General features: G+C 36.5%; 1 protein-coding gene across 8 annotated transcripts in view; it reads left to right on the top strand.

The window, feature by feature from the left end:
* FUT8 (fucosyltransferase 8) overlaps nucleotides 1-23,651 on the top strand; it is a 315,512-nt gene that overhangs the window by 240,988 nt on the left and 50,873 nt on the right. For all 8 annotated transcript variants that reach the window (XM_069596833.1, XM_069596835.1, XM_069596832.1 and 5 more), the window contains one exon: nucleotides 14,380-14,617. In XM_069596833.1, the coding sequence (XP_069452934.1) occupies nucleotides 14,380-14,617 (238 nt within the window). The remainder of the gene's footprint in view (nucleotides 1-14,379; nucleotides 14,618-23,651) is intronic.

Raw genomic sequence — 23,651 nt, forward strand, 5'->3', positions numbered from 1 at the left:
GCATTAGAAAATCTCCTTAGGTTTATTGAAAGACTAAATCCATGTGACTCACTAATGGTAGAAAGTCTCCAAAGTTTTATCAAAGTAGAATACAAAACAGAGCAAGATATAATTTCTTAAATCTTTATGGAACATGTATTCCTTCCCATCTTTTCCGATGTTGCTTTTCCTTTAGCCACACTATTTTTACAGATTTTGCAGGCGTAGACTAGAGGTCAGCAAAGTACTGCCCTCCAGCCAAATTCAGCTCAACTGTTTTTGTAAATAAAGTTTTATTGGAACATGCATACATGCTAAGTCACTTCAGTTGTGTCCGACTCTTTGTGACCCCAGGGACTCTAGCCCACCAGGCTTCTATATCCATGGGATTTTCCAGCAAGAATGCTGGAGTGAGGTACTATCCTTCTTCAGGGGATCGTTTGCACTCGGGGATAGAACCCACAACTCCTGCATTGGCAGGCAGATTCTCTACCACTGAACCACCAAGGAAGTCCCAATTTTTGCTATATCTACCCTATTCTAGGTGAACATCATGAGAAATATTTCCTCACTGCTCTCATCAGGTGTCATAGTTGTAGAGACTGCACACACAGTGATGTCCTCCATGCCTGCCCTGCAGTGAAAAGGGCACCCCTACCTCTCTCAGCTGGTGTTACAGTTGCAGAGACTTTGGACAAAGCCTTGTTCACCACCACACTGCAATAATGGGGCAGTTCCCGTTTCCCTCCCATCTAGAGTATAGGAAAGATGATGAAGAGAAGGGAGTTAGATAAAGAGATTTCCTACAATCTGTGTTTAAAACCATGGGCAGACCTCTGAAAGTAATCAGAATCAATATAGAAAAAGTTTTGAGAACTGAGCTCTGGTGTGGTATCCATCAGGCTTCAAACTGGCCTCTGGGTAGTCCATAAGTGGAGCAGAACAAAACACTGAAAAGGCATTAACAATTAAATTGACGTTTGAGCCACAGCTCATAAAGGTGAGCTTGGAGTCCAAAACAGTTTGCCTACTAAACTAGGTAATTTAAATAGAAAGCAGAGTCTCAGAACATAATACTCATCATCATACCAAGAACCAGGAAAACCATAATTCACATGACAGAAGATAATCAGCAGACATAACACTGAGATGACACAGATGTTGGAACTACCTGACAAGGATTTTAAAGATACTATAGTAATGAAAATGCTCCAAAAATCTATTACAGGCTCGAAACAAGTGAAAGCATTTAAAGTCTCAGTAAAGAAATAGATTATATATTTAAAAAATCAAGTGGAAATTTTAGAACTGAAAAATATAATAACCTAAGTAAAAAACTGGCTCATAGCAGAATAGCTATAACAGGGAAGAATGACTGTGCTTAAAGTTAGATCAATAGAAATTATCCACTATGACGACAGAGAGAATAAAGATTTTTTAGAAAGTAAACAGGGCCTCAGGGACCTGTGGGCAATAACAGCGACAACAAAAATTGTACGTTTGTGTCTTATGATTGAAGCAGTGATTTGAAAACTTCCTAAATTTGGTAAACTCCTAAAGGGAAAAACCCAAAGTAATGTATTCCCAGACACATCATAAGTAATTTGCTGAAAACTAAGACAAAGAGAAAATTCTTCAGAGCAACTAGAGAAAAGCATTTTATTAGCTAATATGCTTCTGAATCAGAAAGCATGGAAGCCAGAAGAAGTGGTAAGATATTTTTAAAGTGTCAAAATGAAAGAACTAACAACCCAGAATTCTTCATGCAGTGAAAATATAAGATGATATAAAGACATTTTCAGATGAACGAAAACTAAGAGAGCTTTTTGCCAGCAGACTTGCTCTAGAAAAGGAAATTCTTCAGGCAGAAAATGATAACAGAAAGAAACTTGGACTGTCAGGAATAAAAAAAAAAAGTACAAATGAGAGAGTAGATGTAGGGTAAATGACTGGTTTTCTCCCCTTTTATTTTTAAAATGTTTGGTGGTGAAAATCAAAATTTATAACATTGCATGTTATAGTTTTCAGTGTATATAAAGGTAACGTTTTTTCATTCTCAGTTTTTCCTGAGATGTAAAGGTAATTTTTAAGACAACTATATCATAAAAGAGGAGTGATAAAGGGAACTAAAAGTTAGTAGGATTTCTACATTCCACTTGAAATAGTAAACTGTTGGTATGAGTAGACTATAATAAACTCTGTGTACATAAACTATAATACCCAGTGCTGCTATTTAAAATACTCTATGGCAAGATGTACTTTAGGGGGGAAAAAAAACACTATAGACAAGTCAATATTGAATACTAAAAGAGGTTCAGAGCATGCACAGGAAAGCAGAAATGGGTGTTGATTTTGTCAAGTGCTTCTTCATATTAATTAGTGTTAATTAAACTGTTAATGGTTACACTGAATCAATTTGGAATACTTAACCAGCTTTGCTTTCCTAGAATAACCCTACTTGGTCATAATATGTGTGTGTGTGTGTGTGTGTGTGTATAAATGATAAAAAATATTTTGACATATGAATATTTAACATAAATAGAATCATACAGTATGTGACCTGTCCGCTTCTTTCACTTGGCGTAATATTTTCAAGTTTCATACATGCTGTAGTTTGTTTTAGTACTTCATTCCTTGTATAGATATTCCAGCATTTGTCCATTCATTTGTTGATGGACCTTTGGGCTGTTTCTGCCTTTTGTTATTTGAGTACTGCTAAGACATGCTTCTACATGTATTTGTTTGAGTATCAGTTTTCAGTTCTTTTGAGTATATACTTATAAGTGGGGAATTGATTTTTGAGAGGGTGCAGAAGCAATTCAAGGTTGGAAGCATAGTCTTTTCAATGTATGATGCTGATATAATTGGAAACCTCATAAGCAAAAAAATCACCCTTGACCTAAACCTCATACTCTACTTAAAATTACTTAACTCAGAATGAATAGTAAATCTGACAGATAAAATAAATGTGATATGTCAAACTATGAAGCTTTCTATATGTGAAACTATAAAGAAAAACTTAGGAATAAATCTTTATAACTTAGGCTAAAAAGTTCTTAAACATGACACCAAAATGGTTCATAAAAGAAAAAGAAATAAATTGGACTTTACAAAAATTAGAAACTTTCGATCTGGGAATGTAACCCTTTAAAGAAGATGAAAAGGCAAGCCATAGACTAGGAGGAAGTCTGCAAATCACATGTCCAAGAAAGGTATTGTATCCAGAATGTATTAAGAACATTCTAATCTCAATAATCAGAAACAGTTCAGTTTAAAAAAATGGGTAAAAGTTTTGGACAGCTGTACCAAACAGTAAATATGAATGACAAATAAGCACATGAAAAGGTGTTTAAATCATTAACTATTTTTAAAAATGCAACTTAACAATACAATGAGATACCATTACATACCTATCAGAATGGCTAAAGTAATGTTGAGCAGCTAGCCGTCTCATAGATTCTTCATGGGAATGTAAAATGGTAGAACCATTCTGGGAAACAGTTTGGCAGTTTGCTATAAACTTAAACTTGACCTTATCGTGTGATTCAGCAGTCATACTGCTGTACACTCATCCTAGAGAAATGAAAATTCATGGACGCACAAAAATGTATATACTCACATACATGGCAACTTAATTGTAATGATCAAACTTTGAAAACAACCCACATATCTTTCAATGGGTAAATTAACTGTGGTACATTCCACATAATAGAATACTACTCAGCAATAAAAAAAGAATGAACTATTGATGCACACAGTAACTTGGATGGATCCCAAGAGCATTGAGTGAGTGAGTGAGTGAGTAAAGTCGCTCAGTCGTGTCCGACTCTTTGCGACCCCATGGACTGTAGCCCACCAGGCTCCTCCATCCATGGGATTCTCCAGGCAAGAACACTGGAGTGGGTTGCCATTTCCTTCTCCAGGGGATCTTCCCAACCCAGGGATCGAACCCGGGTCTCCCGCGTTGTAGGCAGACGCTTTACCATCTGAGCCACCAGGGAAGTCCCAAGAGCATTATGCTAAGTGATAAAAAGAGATCATTGGTTCTGGAGATTAAGGTTTGAAGAAGGGTGTGACTCTAAAGGGGATAGTGTACAAGGGTTTTTTTGTGTTGATGAAACGGTTTGTGTACTGATTATGGTAGTAGTTACATGAGTCTGTATAGGTTTTAAAAGTACTACACCAAAACAAACAAACAAACAAAAAAAAGGTGTGCGTGTAAAAACCAGTGAATCCAAATAATACCGGTTTTTGTTATTCAGTTGCTCAGTTGTGTCTAACTTTGCAGCCCTGTGGACTGCAGCATGCCAGGCTTCTATGTCTTTCACTATCTCCCGCAATTTGCTCAAACTCATGTCCATTGAGCCAGTGATGCCGTCCAACCATTTCATTCTCTGTCACCCTCTTCTGCTGCCCTCAATCTTTCGCAGCATCAGGGTCTTTTTCAGTGAGCTGGCTTTTCACATCAGGTGGCCAAAGTATTGGAGTTTCAGTATAAGTCCTTCCAATGAATATTAAGGTTGATTTCCTTTAGGATTGACTAGTTTGATCTTGCTGTCCAAGGGGCCCTCAAGAGTCTTCTCTGGCACCACAGTTCGAAAGCATCAATTCTTCAGCGCTCAGCCTTCTTTATGGTCCAGCTCTCACATCCATATATGGGAAAAACCATAGCTTTGACTTTATGGACCTTTGTTGACAAAATGATGTCTCTGCTTTTTAATATGCTATCTAGGTTTGTCATAGATTTTCTTCTAAGGAGAAAGCATATTTTAATTTCAGGGACCATCTGCAGTGATTTGGGAGTTCAAGTAAAAAAAGTCTGTCACTGTTTCCATTTTTTCCCATTTCCCCCTCATCAATTTGCCACAAAATGATGGGACCAGATGCCATGATCTTAGTTTTCTGAATGTTGAGCTTTAAGCCATCTTTTTCACTCTCCTCTTTCACTTTCATTAAGAGGCTCTTTTAGTTCCTCTTTTCTTTCTGCCAGTAGGGTGGTATCATCTGAGGTTATTGATATTGATATCTGAGGTTATTGATATTTCTCCCGGCAATCTTGATTCCAGCTTATGCTTCATCCAGCCTGCCATTTCGCATGACATACTCTGCATATAAGTTAAATAAGCAGGGTGACAATATACAGCCTTGATGTACTCCTTTCCCTATTTGGAACCAGTCTGTTGTTCATGTCCGGTTCTAACTGTTGCTTTTTGACCTTCATACAGGTTTCTCAGGAGGCATGTAAGGTAGTCTGGTATTCCTATCTCTCTTAAAAATCTATTTTGTAGTTAATAATGTTGTTTAACATCAATTTCCTGATGTTGATAATCAGGAATTCGGTGTTGTGGTTAAGTAGGATGTGTTCATTGAGGAAGGCTATGTGGAAGGTACACAGTAACTACTGTTTTTGCAATCTATTGTGGGTCTTGAATTATTTACAAATAAACATCAAAAAATGTAGAGTTAAAGATTTTCAAAAGTAAAGAAAATAACATGAATTGGTTAGAGCACTGTTATACTGAGGCAGTGAGAAAAGTGATCTAAAGAGGTTTTTTAATTATAATAATAGCTAAGATTTCAAAGAAATTTTTATTCTGCTAATTCTGTAAATTTAATTCTGTAAATTCTCAGTGCTTGGTCAGCTACATGGGAAAGTGGGACAAAGCCTCTATCCAGGAGAAGTAGTAGCAAGATTTGACGTCTGGTTTAATTATTGTTGATGGTTTGATTTAAAAATCAGTGAGGGACAAGTGATGTAAGTATCATTTCTACTCCGAAGAATGGCATTTTGCAGAATGTAACAGCTGGCTTAACAGTGTTAAGTTATTCTTTTATTTAAAACAAAACAAAGCCTTTGTGCAAGAAAAAAATTCCAGCTACTGTTTCTCTTTTATGTCTGCTAATCTATTTTAGTTTTGAATCCTATATAAGATACAGCTAACCTTTCTGGGAGGGATTGGGGGCAGGAGAAAAAGTGGATGACAGAGGATGAGATGGCTGGATGGCATCACCTACTTGATGGACGTGAGTTTGAGTGAACTCCGGGAGTTAGTGATGGACAGGGAGGCCTGGCGTGCTGCGATTCATGAGGTCGCAAAGAGTCGGACACGACTGAGCGACTGAACTGAACCTTTCTGGAGCTTGCCTTATTTTTATCCTTCTTTCCCCTTCTTCCCTCCTTTTTTCCCTCTCCCACCCCATTCCCTCAGCCCTCTACCTACCCTCCTTCTCTCTTCCCTCCCTCTCTCTCCTCTTTCTTCCCTTCTCCTTTTCTCTTCCCCCTTTCACATACTACTGCCTTCTCCCCCTTTTTCTCCCTCTCCCTCTTTTTTTTTTTCCCCCGTAGAGACTATCTGCCAGTATCATCCTTGTATTTTGATTTTGAGGAGGAAAGCCCCATAAGTCTTGTTAAGTAGATGGAAGGGCTTTCCAAATTCGACCTTAATTTTGTAAAGCAGGCTGGTTTTAACCTGGCCAGTTCAGTTGGTTCTGAGACCTGGAAATCAAGCTGTCAACTTAGGAAGAAACATTGAAGATACTTGAGGAAATTCATTTTCTATGCATTCATGTAGGATTGGCAGAATCTGGCTCCTCATATAACAACTTTTCCTCTCTAGCCTTGGAGGGAGTTGTGTTTACATTCGATTTTGAATGAGAGAATTAAGCTTGGATGCATCTCACTCCTTCTCTGTCTTTCCTCTATGGCCCTTATGGAAGCAGACAGTGTTCTTAAGGTTGCTCTGGTGTACTGAACTTGACACAGAGGTCTTTTAGGGACTATCTGGAATACCCAGAGCTGATAGAACACTGTCTCAGAGACTATCAGTGGAAGAAATTCTCCACTTTGTTGCTTTCTACTGGATCTATAGAATTTCCATCTTTTTAAAGATGATTTTCAGACATTCAATAGAGATTTCTAGGCAAAGGGCAAAAGTTTAAAAAATGCATTTAAAGTAAGCCAGTTACTGGCTTTACTTACCACGAAGAGCTTTTCTCTTCTATAACCATGTAATGACTACCTACCTTTTGCTTCAACCCATCAGGATAACAGTCTGTAAACTATGTATCTTGATCTCTTACTCTTAAAATGTTACAAAATACCCACAGGGAAATTGATTTCCTGAAGCACTGGGTGGCCTACTTGTGAGTAAGCTAGTTTTTTCCTTACTATTAATAATTACAACAGATTGTTCTTCTCTGTGTGTGCACGCTCAGTCCTTTCCAACTCTTTTCAGCCTTATAGACTGTAGCCCTCCAAGATCTTCTGTCCGTGGAATTTTCCAGGCAAGAATACTGGAGAGGATTGCCATTTCCTACTCCAGGGGATCTTCCCGACCCAGGGATCAAACCCATGTCTCCTGCATTGGCAGGCGTCTAGAGGTGTGAAAAGCACACCTTAAACTACTTTAACTTTGCTATGAAAATATTCTTAATATGTTAAAAGACAGTGATTTCCGGTGTTGGCTTTTGAAAATGGGAATGCTTTTTAACTTTCTCTTTCATGGTTAATTATGCCCAGAGTCTTTATTTTAATTACCACTGTGCAATACTTTAATTCCACTGTTAGCTTCATTACGTTCTCGGCTTTGGTTTCTGAAAATAATTTTAGAGAAATAAAACCAAATTGTTTCCAATACAATGAATTGTTTTCACCGCACTATTAATGAATCTTTTCTTCATTACCACCACAAACCTAGATGTTGTGAATGTTTTTAAATAAGCAAATTAAACACTATTTAGTCTTGTGATTATAGTAAACAAAGAGCACAATAAAATTTAACTTACCTGACTCAATCCTCTAGTTTTTACTGACCTTTCTTTATTGGAAATAGCTATCTGTCGTTTAACTTCTCCTTATAGAGATAATGTTATTAGAGAGAAGCTGGAAGGATTCCCAGGGTTTTGATTCTTAAGTGTAAGACTTGAAACTGTAAAACCAATAGAAGAAAAAAGAGGGGAAAAGCTCTTTGACGTTGATCTTGGAAGTGATTTTTTTCAGATATGACACCATAAGCCTAAGAAACAACAACAAATCAATAATGAGACTATATAAAACTAAACTTGTGCACATCAGAAGACATATGAGGAGTCTACAGCTATATGCAAAGGTGCTCAATATTCCTAATCATTAGGAAAATGCAAGTCAAAACCATGATAAGCCAGATCACCTTATAATTGTTAGAATGGCTATCATCAAGAAAGACAAAAGAAAGTAAATGTTGTAGAGTATGTGGAGAAAAGAAAACCTTTATACCCATTCCTGTTGGTGGAAATGTAAATTGGTAGCGCTGTTACGGAAAACAAGATGTTCCTCAAAAAATTGAAAATAGAACTACCATATGATTCCAGCAATCCCACTTCTGAGTATGTATCTGAAGAAAATAAAATCAGTGCCTCAAAGAGATATTTGTACACACATGTTCATTTCATCATTATTCACAATAGCCAAGATATGGCAACAACCTATGATTCTGTCAGTGGGTGAAGGGATAGAGAAAGTGTGTGTGTGTACAAATAGCAATGGAATGTTATTCAGCCATAGTAAAAAGAAAATCCCGCTATTTACAACAACATGGGTGAACCTGGAGGACACTATGGTAAATGAAATATGACACACAAAGACAAATACTACAAATACTCACATAGATGTGCAATCTGAGAAAACTCAAATTCATGAAAGCAGAGAGTACAACAGTAGTTACCAAGGTCAGGAAGGTGGGGAAAACGGAGATGTTGATCAGATGGTACAAAGGTTCAGTTACGTGGGATGAATAAGTTCTAAAGAGTTAATGTACAGCATGGTAACTGTAGTTGTTAATAACAACACTGTATTGTGTACTTGAAATTTGCTAAGAGAGTTGATCTTAGCTGTTCTCCTCGCCAAAAACTAAATTATAACTGTGTGAGATGATGGATATGTTAATTAGTTTAACTTTGGTGATCATTTCAGTTTTTACATATTTTAAAGCATCCTATTGTACACCTTAAATATATTCAGTTCTTATTTGTCAAGTAGACATTCATAAAGCTGAGAAAACAATGACCAGCAAAGTGCTGTGAGCCCGTACTTTCCACTGCATCTTTTGTTGAAGGCTTCATGGGGAGGGGACAAATAAGAGCATGGAGCAATGGGTCAAGACCTGAATTCTAAATTTTGGCTTGCCACCAGTTAGTATATTTTTGTGACAATGGATTTGACATCACCTTTGTCTTATACATGCAATCCTGTTGAACTAACAGTTAGTGAGCACTTATTCTTTGCAAGAGATGCCTGGAGATATTATATCCAGTTTATATTGACTAAATGCTTTTGTTTGTTGTTGATTTAGCCTTTTTCTTCAGTGTTTTGGTCCAGGAAATTACACTGTGACTGGAAAATTTTCCTCTAAAGAGGCTTTTATTTGTATGGAAAATCTAAATAATCTTGGCAAAAGGTTTTATCTGTGATTTAAAAGCCATAGAATTGATACTATTTTGTAATATTACATCAATTCTTGATTACTACTAATTTATTAAGTGAAGGAAGTAGAAACCTCTCAATCCTAGCAGTGCCTAAGTTATATAATAATGCTTATGGTTTACTAGTTGATTCAAAATTATTCTTTTTTTAGCAAAATAGAAATTGAACTGGCTTCCTAATTAAACTGGCTCTTCACATCCCAGAGTGACTATTTTTGTGTTGTAACCCAAGTAAAATAAGTATTTTAGCATTTTGATGGTGCCTTTAATGAATTGCTTCCTTGGTGGTGCAGAGGTTAAAGCATCTGCCTGCAATGTGGGAGACCTGGGTTCGATCCCTGGGTTGGGAAGATCCCCTGGAGAAGGAAATGGCAACCCACTCCAGTATTCTTGCCTGGAGAATCCCATGGACGGAGGAGCTTGGTGGGCTACAGTCCACGGGTCGCAAAGAGTCGGACACGACTGAGCGACTTCACCTTCACCTTTAGTGAATTAGTAATCATTTAGGCTTAAGAGATGCTGCTTCCTTTAATATACTGTATTAGTTAGAGGAATATTGATTTAAATATGCTTCCCAGTGTTTATTCACAGATCAGTGAAAGCAAATGCAGATTTCAGTTCTGCTGAGATAGGATCATTCTTAGAAACTAACAGTTTCAGAAGAAATGCCTCAGGTAGTGGTGTTTTTTTTTTTTTTTTTTTAAAGAGCTGAACAAAAGGAATACAGAAGAACTCTGTTTTATCTCAAGTCCTTATTTCTTATATGTACTATGGTGACAGCTTTACTGCAGAATTATAACTGTAAAATTGTTACATAACATTGTTAGCTTGTAAGGGCCCATGATTGGGCCACCTGATAGCACTAAATACAAATAGAACAGCATTTATCCAGTGCGAAGTAATGTCTCTTGAGATTATGAGAATAAATGAGATAGTATGTTTGAATTAGCTTTGAGTGTATACACGTGTTTTAGTTTCATATTATCTCTGAGATAGAAGGGTGGGTGAGCAGGGAGAGGTTATAGAGAAGGTAATTTTTATCTCAATTATAGATTACCAAGTTGAAGCAAAAATCACAAAATTGAATTCATAACAGAGCTTGAATTAGGGAAAAAAAAACTTGTATCTTAAACCTCTCTGCAGTTCTTCAAGTAGAACATGATGTCTTAAGTAATTTTGACAAATTTACCTCCTATTCTAAAACTTAAATAACATCACCATTGAAAGGAGCAAGATACATGTGTCTATTGATGAGTCTGATTTTAAGAAGACCTGGTATACAAAACCCTACATTATAAATATAATTTATAGAGTTTGTAAAGTAATTTCACTTTGCCCTTTACAATTATTCTTTGCATTATGGACTACCATTGAATAATTGAAAAAGTACATTTACTTAGCATTTCAAAAACACAATAAATTATATGTTGAAGGTTTATTTTAAATGCAGTTTTATTCATAACCCTTTCAGTCCAACTGAAAGTGATTTTTCCTTCTTCTGTTCCTTAATGCCTTGTTTACCACAATCGTAAAACATTTAAATTGTCTACTCTTGTGGTTATTTATGTGTAGAATTTCTTATTCTGTTGGATTGTCATATACTATGTTTCCTTGTATACATTAAGTGCTTAGTAAATATTTATTAAATGAACAAAGTTTCACCTATACTTGATCACACAGTGATAATCCAGGCAAAAGGAGGGAGAAGTAAGACTCTCTCCCAGGGCACTTATGGGGGAACATTTTCATTCTGTATTTCCCCATTCCCATCTCCCGCTCACCAGCAAGGACTGCTTCTTAGTGAGTCTCCATCTGCTGGAAGTGAATCATATCCCAAGTGTGTGTATGTGGGGTGTGTATGTGAGAGGGAGAGAGAGGAAGGGAGATAGGGAGGGAATGAGAGAGGGAGGGATTAGTGGAGGGAGCAGTGTGAAACCGTAAGGAGGAGAAAAAGCAAAAGAATTACAGCAGAGAACAGAATTATCTGCCTGCATTTTGGCATTTCTAGTAGAGAAATATAGAAGAGGGTGCATTAGGCACACAAGAAGCAAACAAAAAACAGATTTTATCATCAGAAATAGCTGCCCTGATAGAATGATAACATGATTAAAGTAAAGCTTTTAGTAATGAAGCCCTTCTCTATATTCTTGCTTACGAATAATGCATACACACTTCAAGTTTTTTGCAGACATCAACAGAAAAGTCTAAAACCAGGATCAGTGGTAACTGACAAAGTCTGTTTGGTAAGAAATTTGGAGATTATATAGATGAATGTATGTATGTATAACAATGGCTCTGTTTTCACAGAGTTTATAGAATTCCATAAATATCTTTATTTGTTGCTACTTTGTAACAGTGGTGGATAACAAAGACTTAGCTCTGATAAGGGGTTTTCATATATAAGGTTCCTTTCCATTAGAATAAGTCCCTATCCATCTCAGAGTTGTTGCTTTATCTGCTTTTTTTTTCCTAGATATTTATTCTGATGAGTCTAATCTTGTGTTAGAACATAAACTTTTTCTGTTTCTTCCTATCTTTCTCTTTTTTATGAATATTTTATGAACAAGACCCTTTGAATTTTGCAGACTTTTAAATATCATTTTGGTTTAAAATAAAATGGGCTATAGCTCTGAGTCTTTTCAGGGTTTTGTCTAACTATTGCCATTCCAAACAGCCATTCATTGTCTCCCATCACTCTCTGCCTTTGAGTCTTCCATTGGTTACGTGTATATGTAGACCTTTCTCATTCCAGAACCAAACATAATAGACTTTTTTCCCTTTTTCTGTGTTATCTTTGACATTACAGAAAGATTTAATATATTCTGTCACCAGCTTACTTGGAGACACATTAAGACTCTTGAATTATGCTTCATTTCATAAATTATCCTCTTTTCCTTAGACTTCAGTTCTTGAAACATTGGGTTCTAATTAAACTCTTCTCTTAAGAAATATAGATATATTTTTTAATGTAGATGTGAGTCTTCTTTTCAGCAAAAAAATCTACAGTTTGAAAACTAAAGGTCAGATGTTTTAATTATTATATTCCTTACTCTCTTTTTTCCTTAAAAAAAATTTAAAACTAATATAAGATATAATAATATGGAAAACTGGTTGTGAGGTATGTGGGATCTCTGTACTAACTTTGCAATAATTCTGTACATCTCAAAGCAGTTCTAAAATAAAATGTTTATTGAAAAATATGTGAAGGACATTTTCATTCATATGAATTTCAGAAATATTCAGGGGGTTTTATTTCTTACACATCATGAAAAATCTAACAAATGTCAATACTCTTTGCTGTCTTAACTATTGAATTAATAATAAAGCTTTGAATAAGTTTGAGAACATTATTTACTTCCAGATCCTTGTATAATATTGTAAGAAAGCAAATGATGAATTGGTCTCCCAACATCAGACCCCCTCTGTTCCTCTGAAATATTCTGTGGCTGAAGTGGGAATCTTTATAGCCCGAGGAGTCTGTCCTTGAGTTCAGTCTCAAGCGAAGAGAATCAGCAACTCTAGAACTTGATTGAGGAGACAGCATTGACCACATCTTGCTGAATTTTATCTGGACTTCAATTCTTAAGGGCTCTAACTCTTTTTACAAGACTCTTGGTGGTATAGGTTCTTCTTTGATCTGAAAGGACTAGCCTGCAGTGGCACATCTGAATATGAAAGATAATTCTGAAAGTAATTGTGTGTTGCATTTTCCCTTCTCAACCTTTTTTTTTTTTTCCTCAATCATTTTATAGCCTAATCATCCTAGCTTTTGTTTCTAGGGCTCTACTTGACATGACAAGTATGATGATGACATGACAAGATGATGTCCCTAGAAAATAGTTGTAGATTTGTGGTTTAGCAACTGGTTTATTCAAGGCTGATATAAATTGAGAACTGATTACCTTGCTTATTGCTATATGGAAGAAAAGATGCTGTTCCTAAAGTGCCCGTTCTTTCCCTCCCAGACCTGCAGACAGAACAGCTTGAAAATTTTCTCAGGCTAAGGAGTCCTTGTCAAAACAGATTTCTATTTGAAGAACTAAGCTGCCTAGGGTATTTACAAATAGCCCAAATGAAATACGATGGGGCTGAAACCTTAGAATGGGAAAAAAAGAATTTTTCACATTTGCTTAACCCCACTGGACCCATTGTTAGATAATTACAAATAATATTAAAGTGTTTTAACCACTTGCTAGCCATCTTATATCAAAGTATGTAAGTAAGAAAAAATGGCTAGCCTGATTAAAAATTGGGCATAACACATTATCAATATATCTGATATAAAGCCTGTTCTACATTTTATTTTGAAAATTACCAGCAGCATCAATTTTGTTTTCTTAAAGTCCTATGACTGATATTTTTAAACAGTTGTACTCATATCCTGTTACAGTATTCAGTGGCTTTACTTCAATAATGAAAAAGTCCATTTTGTTGGTGACATCTTGAAATCTGGAATAGGTAGCATTATTAGATAAATTACAGTTTTTCCTTTAAGATAATTTGAGTTTCATCTGTGAAGGTAATAAGCTCAGAATGCTGAAGTGCAGCTGGAGTAAACAAACTATTTTCCTCCTTTTATAACGATTTCAATGTGTGCAACTTTGAGTTCAAAGAGGATCATACTTGCATGTACTGAGTGAAAGAGAAGTGAAAGAATATTATTATTGTTATTTATTAATGTAACTGCTTAATTTCACATTTGTTGGTGATGTTTCTGAAGTAACTGACCTTTTTCACTGCCATCTCCCAAAGTATGCACATAAAATTTTCAGTGGATTGTTTGAAATCTAATCTTAAAAGCTAAATTCCTTGCTTAGTAAGATATACTGAACTGGTCCTGGCTTATTATATTGATTTTTGACAGTTGCCACCTATAAAGAGAAGTTAACCTCTCCGTACAACTAGTTTATTGTCGCCTTTGTTTCTCTTCCTTACTGACAGAATCCCAAGGACTGCAGCCAAGCCAAGAAGCTGGTGTGTAACATCAACAAAGGCTGTGGCTATGGCTGTCAGCTCCATCACGTGGTCTACTGCTTTATGATTGCATATGGCACCCAGCGAACACTCATCTTGGAGTCTCACAATTGGCGCTATGCTACTGGAGGATGGGAAACTGTGTTTAGACCTGTAAGCGAGACCTGCACAGACAGATCTGGTGTCTCCACTGGACACTGGTCAGGTAAGAAGCCTGTGCAACTTGTCATCTCTCTGGGTTGAACTACTGCATAACCAAGTTATCGGATTTCTACTTACAGCCATATGGATTATAGTATTTTTCTCTGCATTGTGAATACTATACATTATCCAGATAAAATCTGGAATGGTAATATTTTATTCACAAAGTGTTTCATGATAAGTGTCTTGTTTTTTGGCCACACCACACAGCATGCAGGAATCTTGGTTCCCCAGCCTGTGCCCTCTGCCATGGAAGTGCAGAGTCCTAATCGCTGGGCTACCAGGGAATTCCCTCATTATCAGTTTCATCTCTAATGTTCATTTTATCTGGATCTAGCAAAATCACTAAGTTTTTTCAAGGAACATAATTTATTCTTTCAATGATGATGATGTACCTTCTCTTTTTGGGGTGCTTTCACATTACTGTACTCATTTGATCCTTGTAATTATAACATAGATTGCTGGTTCTCAAACTTCAGCATGCATGAGAATTATCTGGAAAGCTTATTAAAATACTATTTTCTGATTCAGTAAGCCTGAGACAGGGCCTGAAATTTGTATTTCTGACAAAGTTTCCAGGTTCAGAGACCATACTATGAGAACCACCTAGACAGTGCAGGTACCTTTATCTCCATTTTATAGTTGAGGACAATGAAGCCTAATTTGTTTATGTGATTTTAATTTTATTCAGGAAACATTTAAGGAGGAACAATGTGTTTAAGGTACAATGCTAGGCATGAGAAGAGATGCAAAGATGAGCAAGAAATTTCTCTCCAAGGACTTGGTGATAGAAGAGATAGAGTATAGATAGAGTTTCTTACACTAGTGTTTTATTTTTTCTACAGTGATGATCTTTAAATAAGGTCCAAAGTTGGGCTGCCTTTGTTAATATCTTTGCTGTATCTTTTTGTAATCTTGGGCAAGTAAAGTTAACCTAGGCCTTCATTTCCTCATCCGTAAAATGAAGAGTAACAATTAATTTACCTCTTTGAGTTGTTGATAGGATTAAATACACTAATATGTGTAACACACTTAGCACAGTACCTGACATATAAGCTCAAGTAATTGTTAGATGTCTTTAATAGTATATTCACTGAGGGCCAACAGTGTGACATATACGGAACTAAGTGATTAGGTGAAATGCGTAGTAAGTCAGTACGCTATCTCTGCACTCACATCTTATGAGAAGTCCAGCATTTTTCAAAATGCTGAGGCATTTCAGTTAATATAATTTCTCATGGAGCTGAGCACCTTTTTTCACACTTTAAAACACTAGATGTGAATTAAGGAGTGATGTCATTGGCAAAGTGAGTAACTTTAGTTCCTTTGTTTCTTTTTGCCTCCTTTGGGAAACACAAGTAATACTTCACTGGGTAATTTCTTCTATAAAATGCCTTAAGTTGCTCTATAAAATGTCCTTTATGGATTTAAAGTATCATCTTGTGATAAGAATGTTATCTTCTTTAGGAGCCTTATTCTGTATATCAGCATTTGTTTTTTCTTTGTAGCTCACTTCAAATTTTAAAGTGAACCTCCTAATCTAAAACTTAGCTGAGCTTTAGTTTTGAGGTTTCCTCTTCCATTGATCCAGCTTCTCAGGTCTCTCAGTGGTAAAGAATCTGCCTGCCAGTGCAGGAGACATAGGAGACGTTCAGTCCCCTGGAGGAGGAGATGGCAACCCACTCCAGTATTCTTGCCTGGAAAATCCCATGACAGAGGAGCCTGGTGGGCTTCAGTCCATGGAGTCACAAAGTGTCGGACACGACTGAGCGGCTGAACACACACGCACTTCCGTTAATCTGGTCTGTGGTTTATAGCTGGTACAAACAGATTAGGTGTCAAGGTTAGGGAGATACAGAAAAAGCAACTCTTACCTGTCTCACTGTGGCTTTTTCATTTTGTGTACTTAGTTCAGTTTCAAGCTTCTTTGCTTGTGGAAGCATATAGCCTGCAAAGAATAAGTTTCAGCGTTTCAAAGGAGAGGTAACTTTATGAGTAGCAGTCAGTTAATAAAAAATGTGAAAAGTTAGCCTCACTAGACTTACCGATTTGATACATAGGTTGGCCATGCCAATATGCTACAAGTAGTTGTTTGGTTTGTTTGATTGTAATCCTTCCTTATATATTTTGTAGTATGTAGTGGCAACTATAGAACATGAAGGTTAAAAATATAAAATATGGAGAAAGGAATGGCAACCCACTCCAGTATTATTGCCTGGAGAATTCCATGGACAGAGGAGCCTGGTGGGCTGCAGTCCATGGACTCGCAAAGAATTGGACATGACTGAGTCATTGAGACTTTCACTTTACTTTGAACAATACCTGTTCTAGTAGACATGATATTATTGGAAAAGAGTCTGTTGTGTTTTTACACATCTGAAAAACAGCAGTTAGAAAATGTAATTACTTTTGCACAAAAAATATAAGATTCTCAGGAATAATAATTAAGAAAAGCTAAGGACGACTGTTACGCTGGAAATTATAAAGTGCTATAGACAGCCAATAAAGACGGCCAAAATAAATGGAAGAAAAATAAATATATAAAATAGACAACTAATGAGAACCTACTGTATAGCATATGGAAATCTGCTTAATGCTCTCTGGTGATGTAAATGGGAAGGAAATCCAAAAAAGGGGGTTATATATCCACATATGGCTGATTCACTTTGCTGTACAGCAGAAAATAACATTGTAAAGCAACTATACATCAATAAAATATTTTTATGTAAAGGCTTGAATTTGAAACATTCAGAATTTCTTCATGTTACAGTTAAACAGACTCTCAAAATCATCCTTACTTTTTTTATGTGGACTCTTAAGACCTGGTAGATACTAAGTGGCTTATCCACAATCACACAGCTTATAAACGACAGAACTCTGGTTAATACATTCACTCTACCTACCTCCAGTCTAAGTCCTTCCTAGAACGCTACTGTCAAATGCCTTACCTAGCAGAATAGTGATTAGAAGCATAGAACGGTTTTTAATGTCTGGGAACTAAATAATATGATGAATTTAATAACTCTATCCTCTTTCCTCCCTCTACCCTGTAACTTTTCCTGAATCTTTCATATAATTTTAGGTACTGAAGAGTTACCAGTGGTATTTTCTTCTTAGTAATTTGCTGTCCCTGATTAAAGAAATCATTTTATTATGGTATCATAGAATTATAATTTTAATTAAATATATCTTTGCTTTTTCACTACAGATACTGTATAAAATCATACATCTTTCTTCATGCTAATGAATTAACCTATGCCTGTTGGACACCTTTAATTAAACTAGTAGTTATTTTCAATGTTCTTTCAGAATTCATTATAAGTAAAATAATTTAGATGCTAATCTTATATCCAAAAGAAGAGGTTTATTTTACAACTTGGAATACCTTAATTTTTATGAAAAGTATGATTGCCATCCACTTCTATGTCTGTTTATATACACTATCTATATATGTACCTTTTGGAGAAACCTATTTCTAGAATTAGAGAAATCAGAGTGAATTTTAATAAGCTCTTTGACATTAATCCTTCAGTTAACCATAAGTCAACTAAAGCTGTTATTATTCTGACCTGTACAAAGATTTTTAGGATATTATGACACGACTGCCATGAAATTATTGCTGTTTGTACTCACTTGACACAATGTGCCTGCAGGTGGAATTTAGTGATTTCTGTGCAAATCTGTCACCAGTATAGAAATTAGTATCCACATTTGATCATTTGAATAGCCAAATCATAGATTGTTGTAAGTTCAGTTCTTTGTTTTTCTCCTTCGTTTTTTTCTATTTGTGTATGAAACCATATCCTTTGTAGTAAAATGCTGCTGTTTAGTTGCTAAGTTGTTTCTGACTCTTTCTGACCCCGTGGACTATAGCCTGTGAAGCTCCTCTGTCCGTGGGATTTCCCAGGCAAGATACTGTAGTGGGTTGCCATTTCCTTCTCCAAAATTTTGGTTTAGTGAAGCAAAATATAAAAATTATGCTTCCAATTGAAAATAATCTTTCCTTGTTACCTACAACTGTCATGTCGGTTCTAAAGTTGTTGATAAAATGGTCAGTTATTTTTCTGTATCGCAGAATGTTTCCTAAACCTGAACTAACTACATGTAATAGGCTTGATTCTTCCAAATAGATTCCTTATGATAATTTAGAATGGGAATCTTGGCATTTAATAGTTTGAAGTATCTTTCAACAGTAATTGATTTGTTAAATTTTGTTGACTGTTTTAGGCTATGTATGACTACCGGTTTCCAAGATACTTTTGTAGTTGCTGTTTACTCTTGAATACATTGATTTAGCATTAGGGAGCTTAAGCCATTTAAACTCAGTTCTCCATTATTTTTTTCCCTTCATGTTCAGATTAGCAATTAAACCATTTAGGTGTTTTGCATTTCCTTCTCTTGTCTTTCATTGTCATAAATTAAACTGAATTACTTAATTTGATAAATCTAATTGAAAAACTTTCTTTTAAATGAAAATAATGACTAGTAAGAAACAGTGCTTATAAATATGAAAAAATTTAATGCCCTAGAGGTATCTGACTTAAGTGTATGTTTGGATAGATTGCTGCTTGCTGGAAAAAGTTGGCTTAAACCTCACATTCAGAAAATTAAGATCATGGCATCCGGTCCTATCGCTTCATGGCAAATAGATGGGGAAACAGTGGAAAAGTTGGCTGACTTTATTTTTGGGGGCTCCAAAATCACTGCAGATGGTGACTGCAGCCATGAGATTAAAAGATGCTTATTCCTTGGAAGGAAAATTATGACCAACCTAGACAGCGTGTTAAAAAGCAGAGACATTACTTTGCCAACACAGGTCCAACGAGTCAAGGCTATGGTTTTTCCAGTGGTCATGTATGGATGTGAGAGTTGGGCTGTGAAGAAAGCTGAGTGCCGAAGAATTGATGCTTTTGAACTGTGGTGTTGGAAAAGACTCTTGCGAGTCCCTTGGACAGCAAGGACTATGTACTATCTGGTCAGCCTGGGGGAAAGGCAGACAACTAGAACAAACAATTAAAATTTATTGTGACATGGGTAAGTCCTTAGTACTCTAAAGTACATATCTAACGTGTATTTGGGGGTCTTCTGCCTAAGGCCCCTTACCTTGTGCTCAGTCTTGTCCAAATCTTTGTGACCCCACGGACTGTAGCCTGTCAGGCTCCTCTGTCCCTGGGATTTTCCAGGCAAGAACACTGGAGTGGATTGCCATTTCCTGTTCCAGGGGATCTTGCTAACCCAGGGATCTAACCAGATCTCTTGGGTCTCCTGCCTTAGCAGGCAGATTCTTACCACTGGGCCACCTGGGAAGTCTAAAGCACTTACATAATGCTATGTTTCCTGCATTTTATTTAAAATTTGCATAATTGTTGTCTGTAGGATAACAATTTTGCATTACTGTTTTATGTAGAGAGAATAGGAAGGTAATTTAGTTTTCTACCTTGGTTGAACAGTTTTTTTCCAATTATATTAGAGATGTAATTGACATAACATTTTATTAGTTTGGTAAAGCGTCTGTCTACAATGTGGGAGACCTGGGTTTGATCCCTGGGTCAGGAAGATCCCTTGGAGAAGGAAATGGCAACTCACTCCAGTATTCTTGCCTGGAAAATCCCATAGACAGAGGATCCTGGTAGGCTAGTCCATGGGGTCGCAAAGAGTCAGACACGACTGAGCAACTTTCCTTTATTAGTTTAAGATATACAATATAAGTTTAGTAAAAATCTGTCTTCTCACATGGCTAGAAATGTTTTTTCTTGTAATGAGAACTTTTAAGATTTACTCTGTTAGTTACCTTCAACTCTACAATACAGTATTGTTAACTATAGTCACCATGCTGTATGTTCAGTTCAGTTCAGTCGCTCAGTCGTATCCGACTCTTTGCGACCCCATGAACTGCAGCACGCCAGGCCTTCCTGTCCATCACCAACTCCTGGAGGCCACCCAAGCCCGTGTCCATTGAGTCAGTTATGCCATCCAACCATCTCATCCTCTGTCGTCCCTTCTCCTCCTGCCCTCAATCTTTCCCAGCATCAGCGTCTTTTCCAGTGAGTCAGCTCTTTGCATCAGATGGCCAAAGGATTGGATTTTCAGCTTCAACATCAGTCCTACCAATGAATATCCAGGACTGATCTCCTTTAGGATGGACTGGTTGGATCTCCTTGCAGTCCAAGGGATTCTCAAGAGTCTTCTCCAACACCACAGTTCAAAAGCATCAATTCTTCTGTGCTCAGCTTTCTTCACAGTCCAACTCTCACATCCATACATGACCACTGGAAAAAACCATAGCCTTGACTAGATGGACCTTTGTTGGCAAAGTAATGCCTCTGCTTTTTAATATGCTGCCTAGGTTGGTCATAACTTTCCTTCCAAGGAGTAAGCATCTTTTAATTTCATGGCTGCAGTCACCATCTGCAGTGATTTTGGAGCCCAGAAAAATAAAGGCAGCACATCCTCAGAATTTATATATCCTTTTCTTTTGAAAGTTTATACTTTTGACCACCATCACCCCTTTCCCCCAACTTTCCCTGCCTTCACCTCTCTTTACCTCTGGCAACCACCAGTCCATTCTCTTTTCCAATGGAGATCATGCAGTGTGTGTGTTTCTCTGGCTGACTTATCTCACTTAGCATAATATCTTTAAGGCCTGTCCGTGTTGTTGCAAATGACAAGGTTTCTTTCTTTCTCATGACTGAATAATATGGCATTGTGTGTATATAAAAATGTCTGTGCATATATATATACATATACATGTGTGTGTATATATGTATCATTTTCTTTATCCATTCATTCATCAATGGACGTTTGAGTTGTTTCCAATGACTGAGTTATTATAAATAATGCTACAGTGAACATAAGGGTGCAGATATCTCTTCAAGATAGTGATTTCATTTCCTTTGAAATATACCCAGAGATGAAAGTGCTGGATCATATGTTATTCTATTATTAAACTCTTTAAGCAAATACCTCACTAAGGTTAAAAGGAAAATCTTTAGCAAGCTGAGACAAATTAAATTATACTTTAACTTCTTCCTGTGAAACTAATATTTGTGACATTTACAAAACTACTCAGATGTCTATTGAAGTCATCCAGATAATCTAACAAGCTTGTATCCTTAACAATGGTTGATCTCAGATGGACTGATTGATAAACTAATGATATGGTTGATAATCTACAGACATAACCTGTTAGGAGAGACTACGGACCTGCTTCTACATAGTATTTTTACAGCAGTATTTTCAGCCTTTGGTGATTAAGTAGAATATGAAATAAGTGCATTTAAAATTTTAGATCCCGTGCTGTAAAAATATCTTTATTTCTCTGTTTAGGTAATGTGAGGAAGAGGAAAGGATAGTGGTCTATGAGTTTAACTGTGTCTGATCTCAGTTCTGTTGTTTTTAGCCTTCTGAACTTAAGCAGTTAATTATCGCTTCTGAACCTCAGATTTGCTTTAATAAAGCCCATGATATTCAATACTTATCTCCCTACACACTTTTATGGGACTGTAGTCATAAAGGAAAGTGATTAAAAGCTATAAAAGGTATTAAGATGATTTTCACACAGAGTTTCTTTTCATTGTCTATGTCCGGTCCCCAAGTTTTAAAAGAAAAATGTTGTAATGGAATATATTATTAGATTATAATTTGCAAAAATAGAAAAGTTATCCTTTATTCTGAGATGAAAACTAGGTCTTTATAGGGACTTCATAGACAGTTTTCCCTTTTAAAATTATGAAGTTACATGGAAAAATTGAAAGAGATCCAGAGAGGAGAAATAACTTCTGAGAATAACCTTAAGCACTAGACTCGCTCTGCAATTAAACATAGTAAAATTCTGGACCAGTCAGATAGTCCCTCTGCAGTTGCCTTAATATTTTTTCTACACCAGTATACCTGAGATAGAAGGTATACTCCTACCTACAACAGTGGCTCACTGTAATTAGTGACTTTAAAATTGGTTGTGTCTGTGGGAGTGGGGTAGTGGTACAGGGAGATGATCTGAAGACTGAGCTAGCTATCCCTGCTTCAAGACTCTAATAGGTCTCTCTGCCCTACACCCTGCTCTTTTGAGAACTACTGACTTAAACACATGTCATTTGCAGGTACATAAAGACTTTCATTTCAGCCTTTGCAAGACTTCTTTTGCTGTTCATGGTCCATAAAGGAAAGAAAGATTTTTGTCTCAGGAATATAAAATACCAGTTAGAATATATGTGTATCTCAGAAGAACTCAAACTACCTTTCCCTCTGATACTTTCTTATCTTCATCTTAACACCTGTGGAAAGAAAGGAACCTATGGTATCTTATTTATAGTTATGCAATATGGGAGTAGAGAGCTGAAGCTTTGTCCACACAACAGTTTTGCCCAGAGTGCGCCCACGTCTTAAACATGGCTGTTGATATTTATTTCCATGTCTGTCCTACAGATGCTTCTTATGTTGAAATATGAGTAAACATGGAGAAAGTGAGTCAGAGGTTTGCAAACTGCCAGGATAAACACAGTACATTTTTCTGGACTGTCAATTTTGTTTGCTGGTATGTAAGCTAAATTGTTTTCAGATGATAAAACAGACAAGATATATAATGGTCTAAAATGAAAATTTTGATAAAATATCAAATTCAATCCATAGGTTTAGTCCAGCCTTCAAATCCTTAGTAGTAGAAGTTTACCCTCCTTTGCTGTTGGGAGCATTTTGAAGAAAACTTTAAGCAGTACCATTCTGTTGGGTTGGCCAAAAGGTTTGTTCACATTTCCCTAACATCTCGCAGAAAAACCCAAATGAACTTTTTGGCCAACCCAATATTTTTGCATTTTTTTAGCTATTTATTTTATCTTGAAGGCGATTACAGACGGCAGCAGGGCCTAGGTCTTCTGGGTTATTTACACAATGCCAACCACTTGACCAACACACAATAAATGTAATAAAAAACCAAAATCCATCCCTTGTGGTGGTGGTGGTTTAGTTGTTAAGTCATGTCTGACTTTTGCGACCCCATGGACTGTAGCCTGCCAGGCTCCTCTGTCCATGGGATTCTCCAG

Source organism: Ovis canadensis, chromosome 7 (assembly GCF_042477335.2).
Source record: "Ovis canadensis isolate MfBH-ARS-UI-01 breed Bighorn chromosome 7, ARS-UI_OviCan_v2, whole genome shotgun sequence".
NCBI lineage: Eukaryota > Metazoa > Chordata > Mammalia > Artiodactyla > Bovidae > Ovis > Ovis canadensis.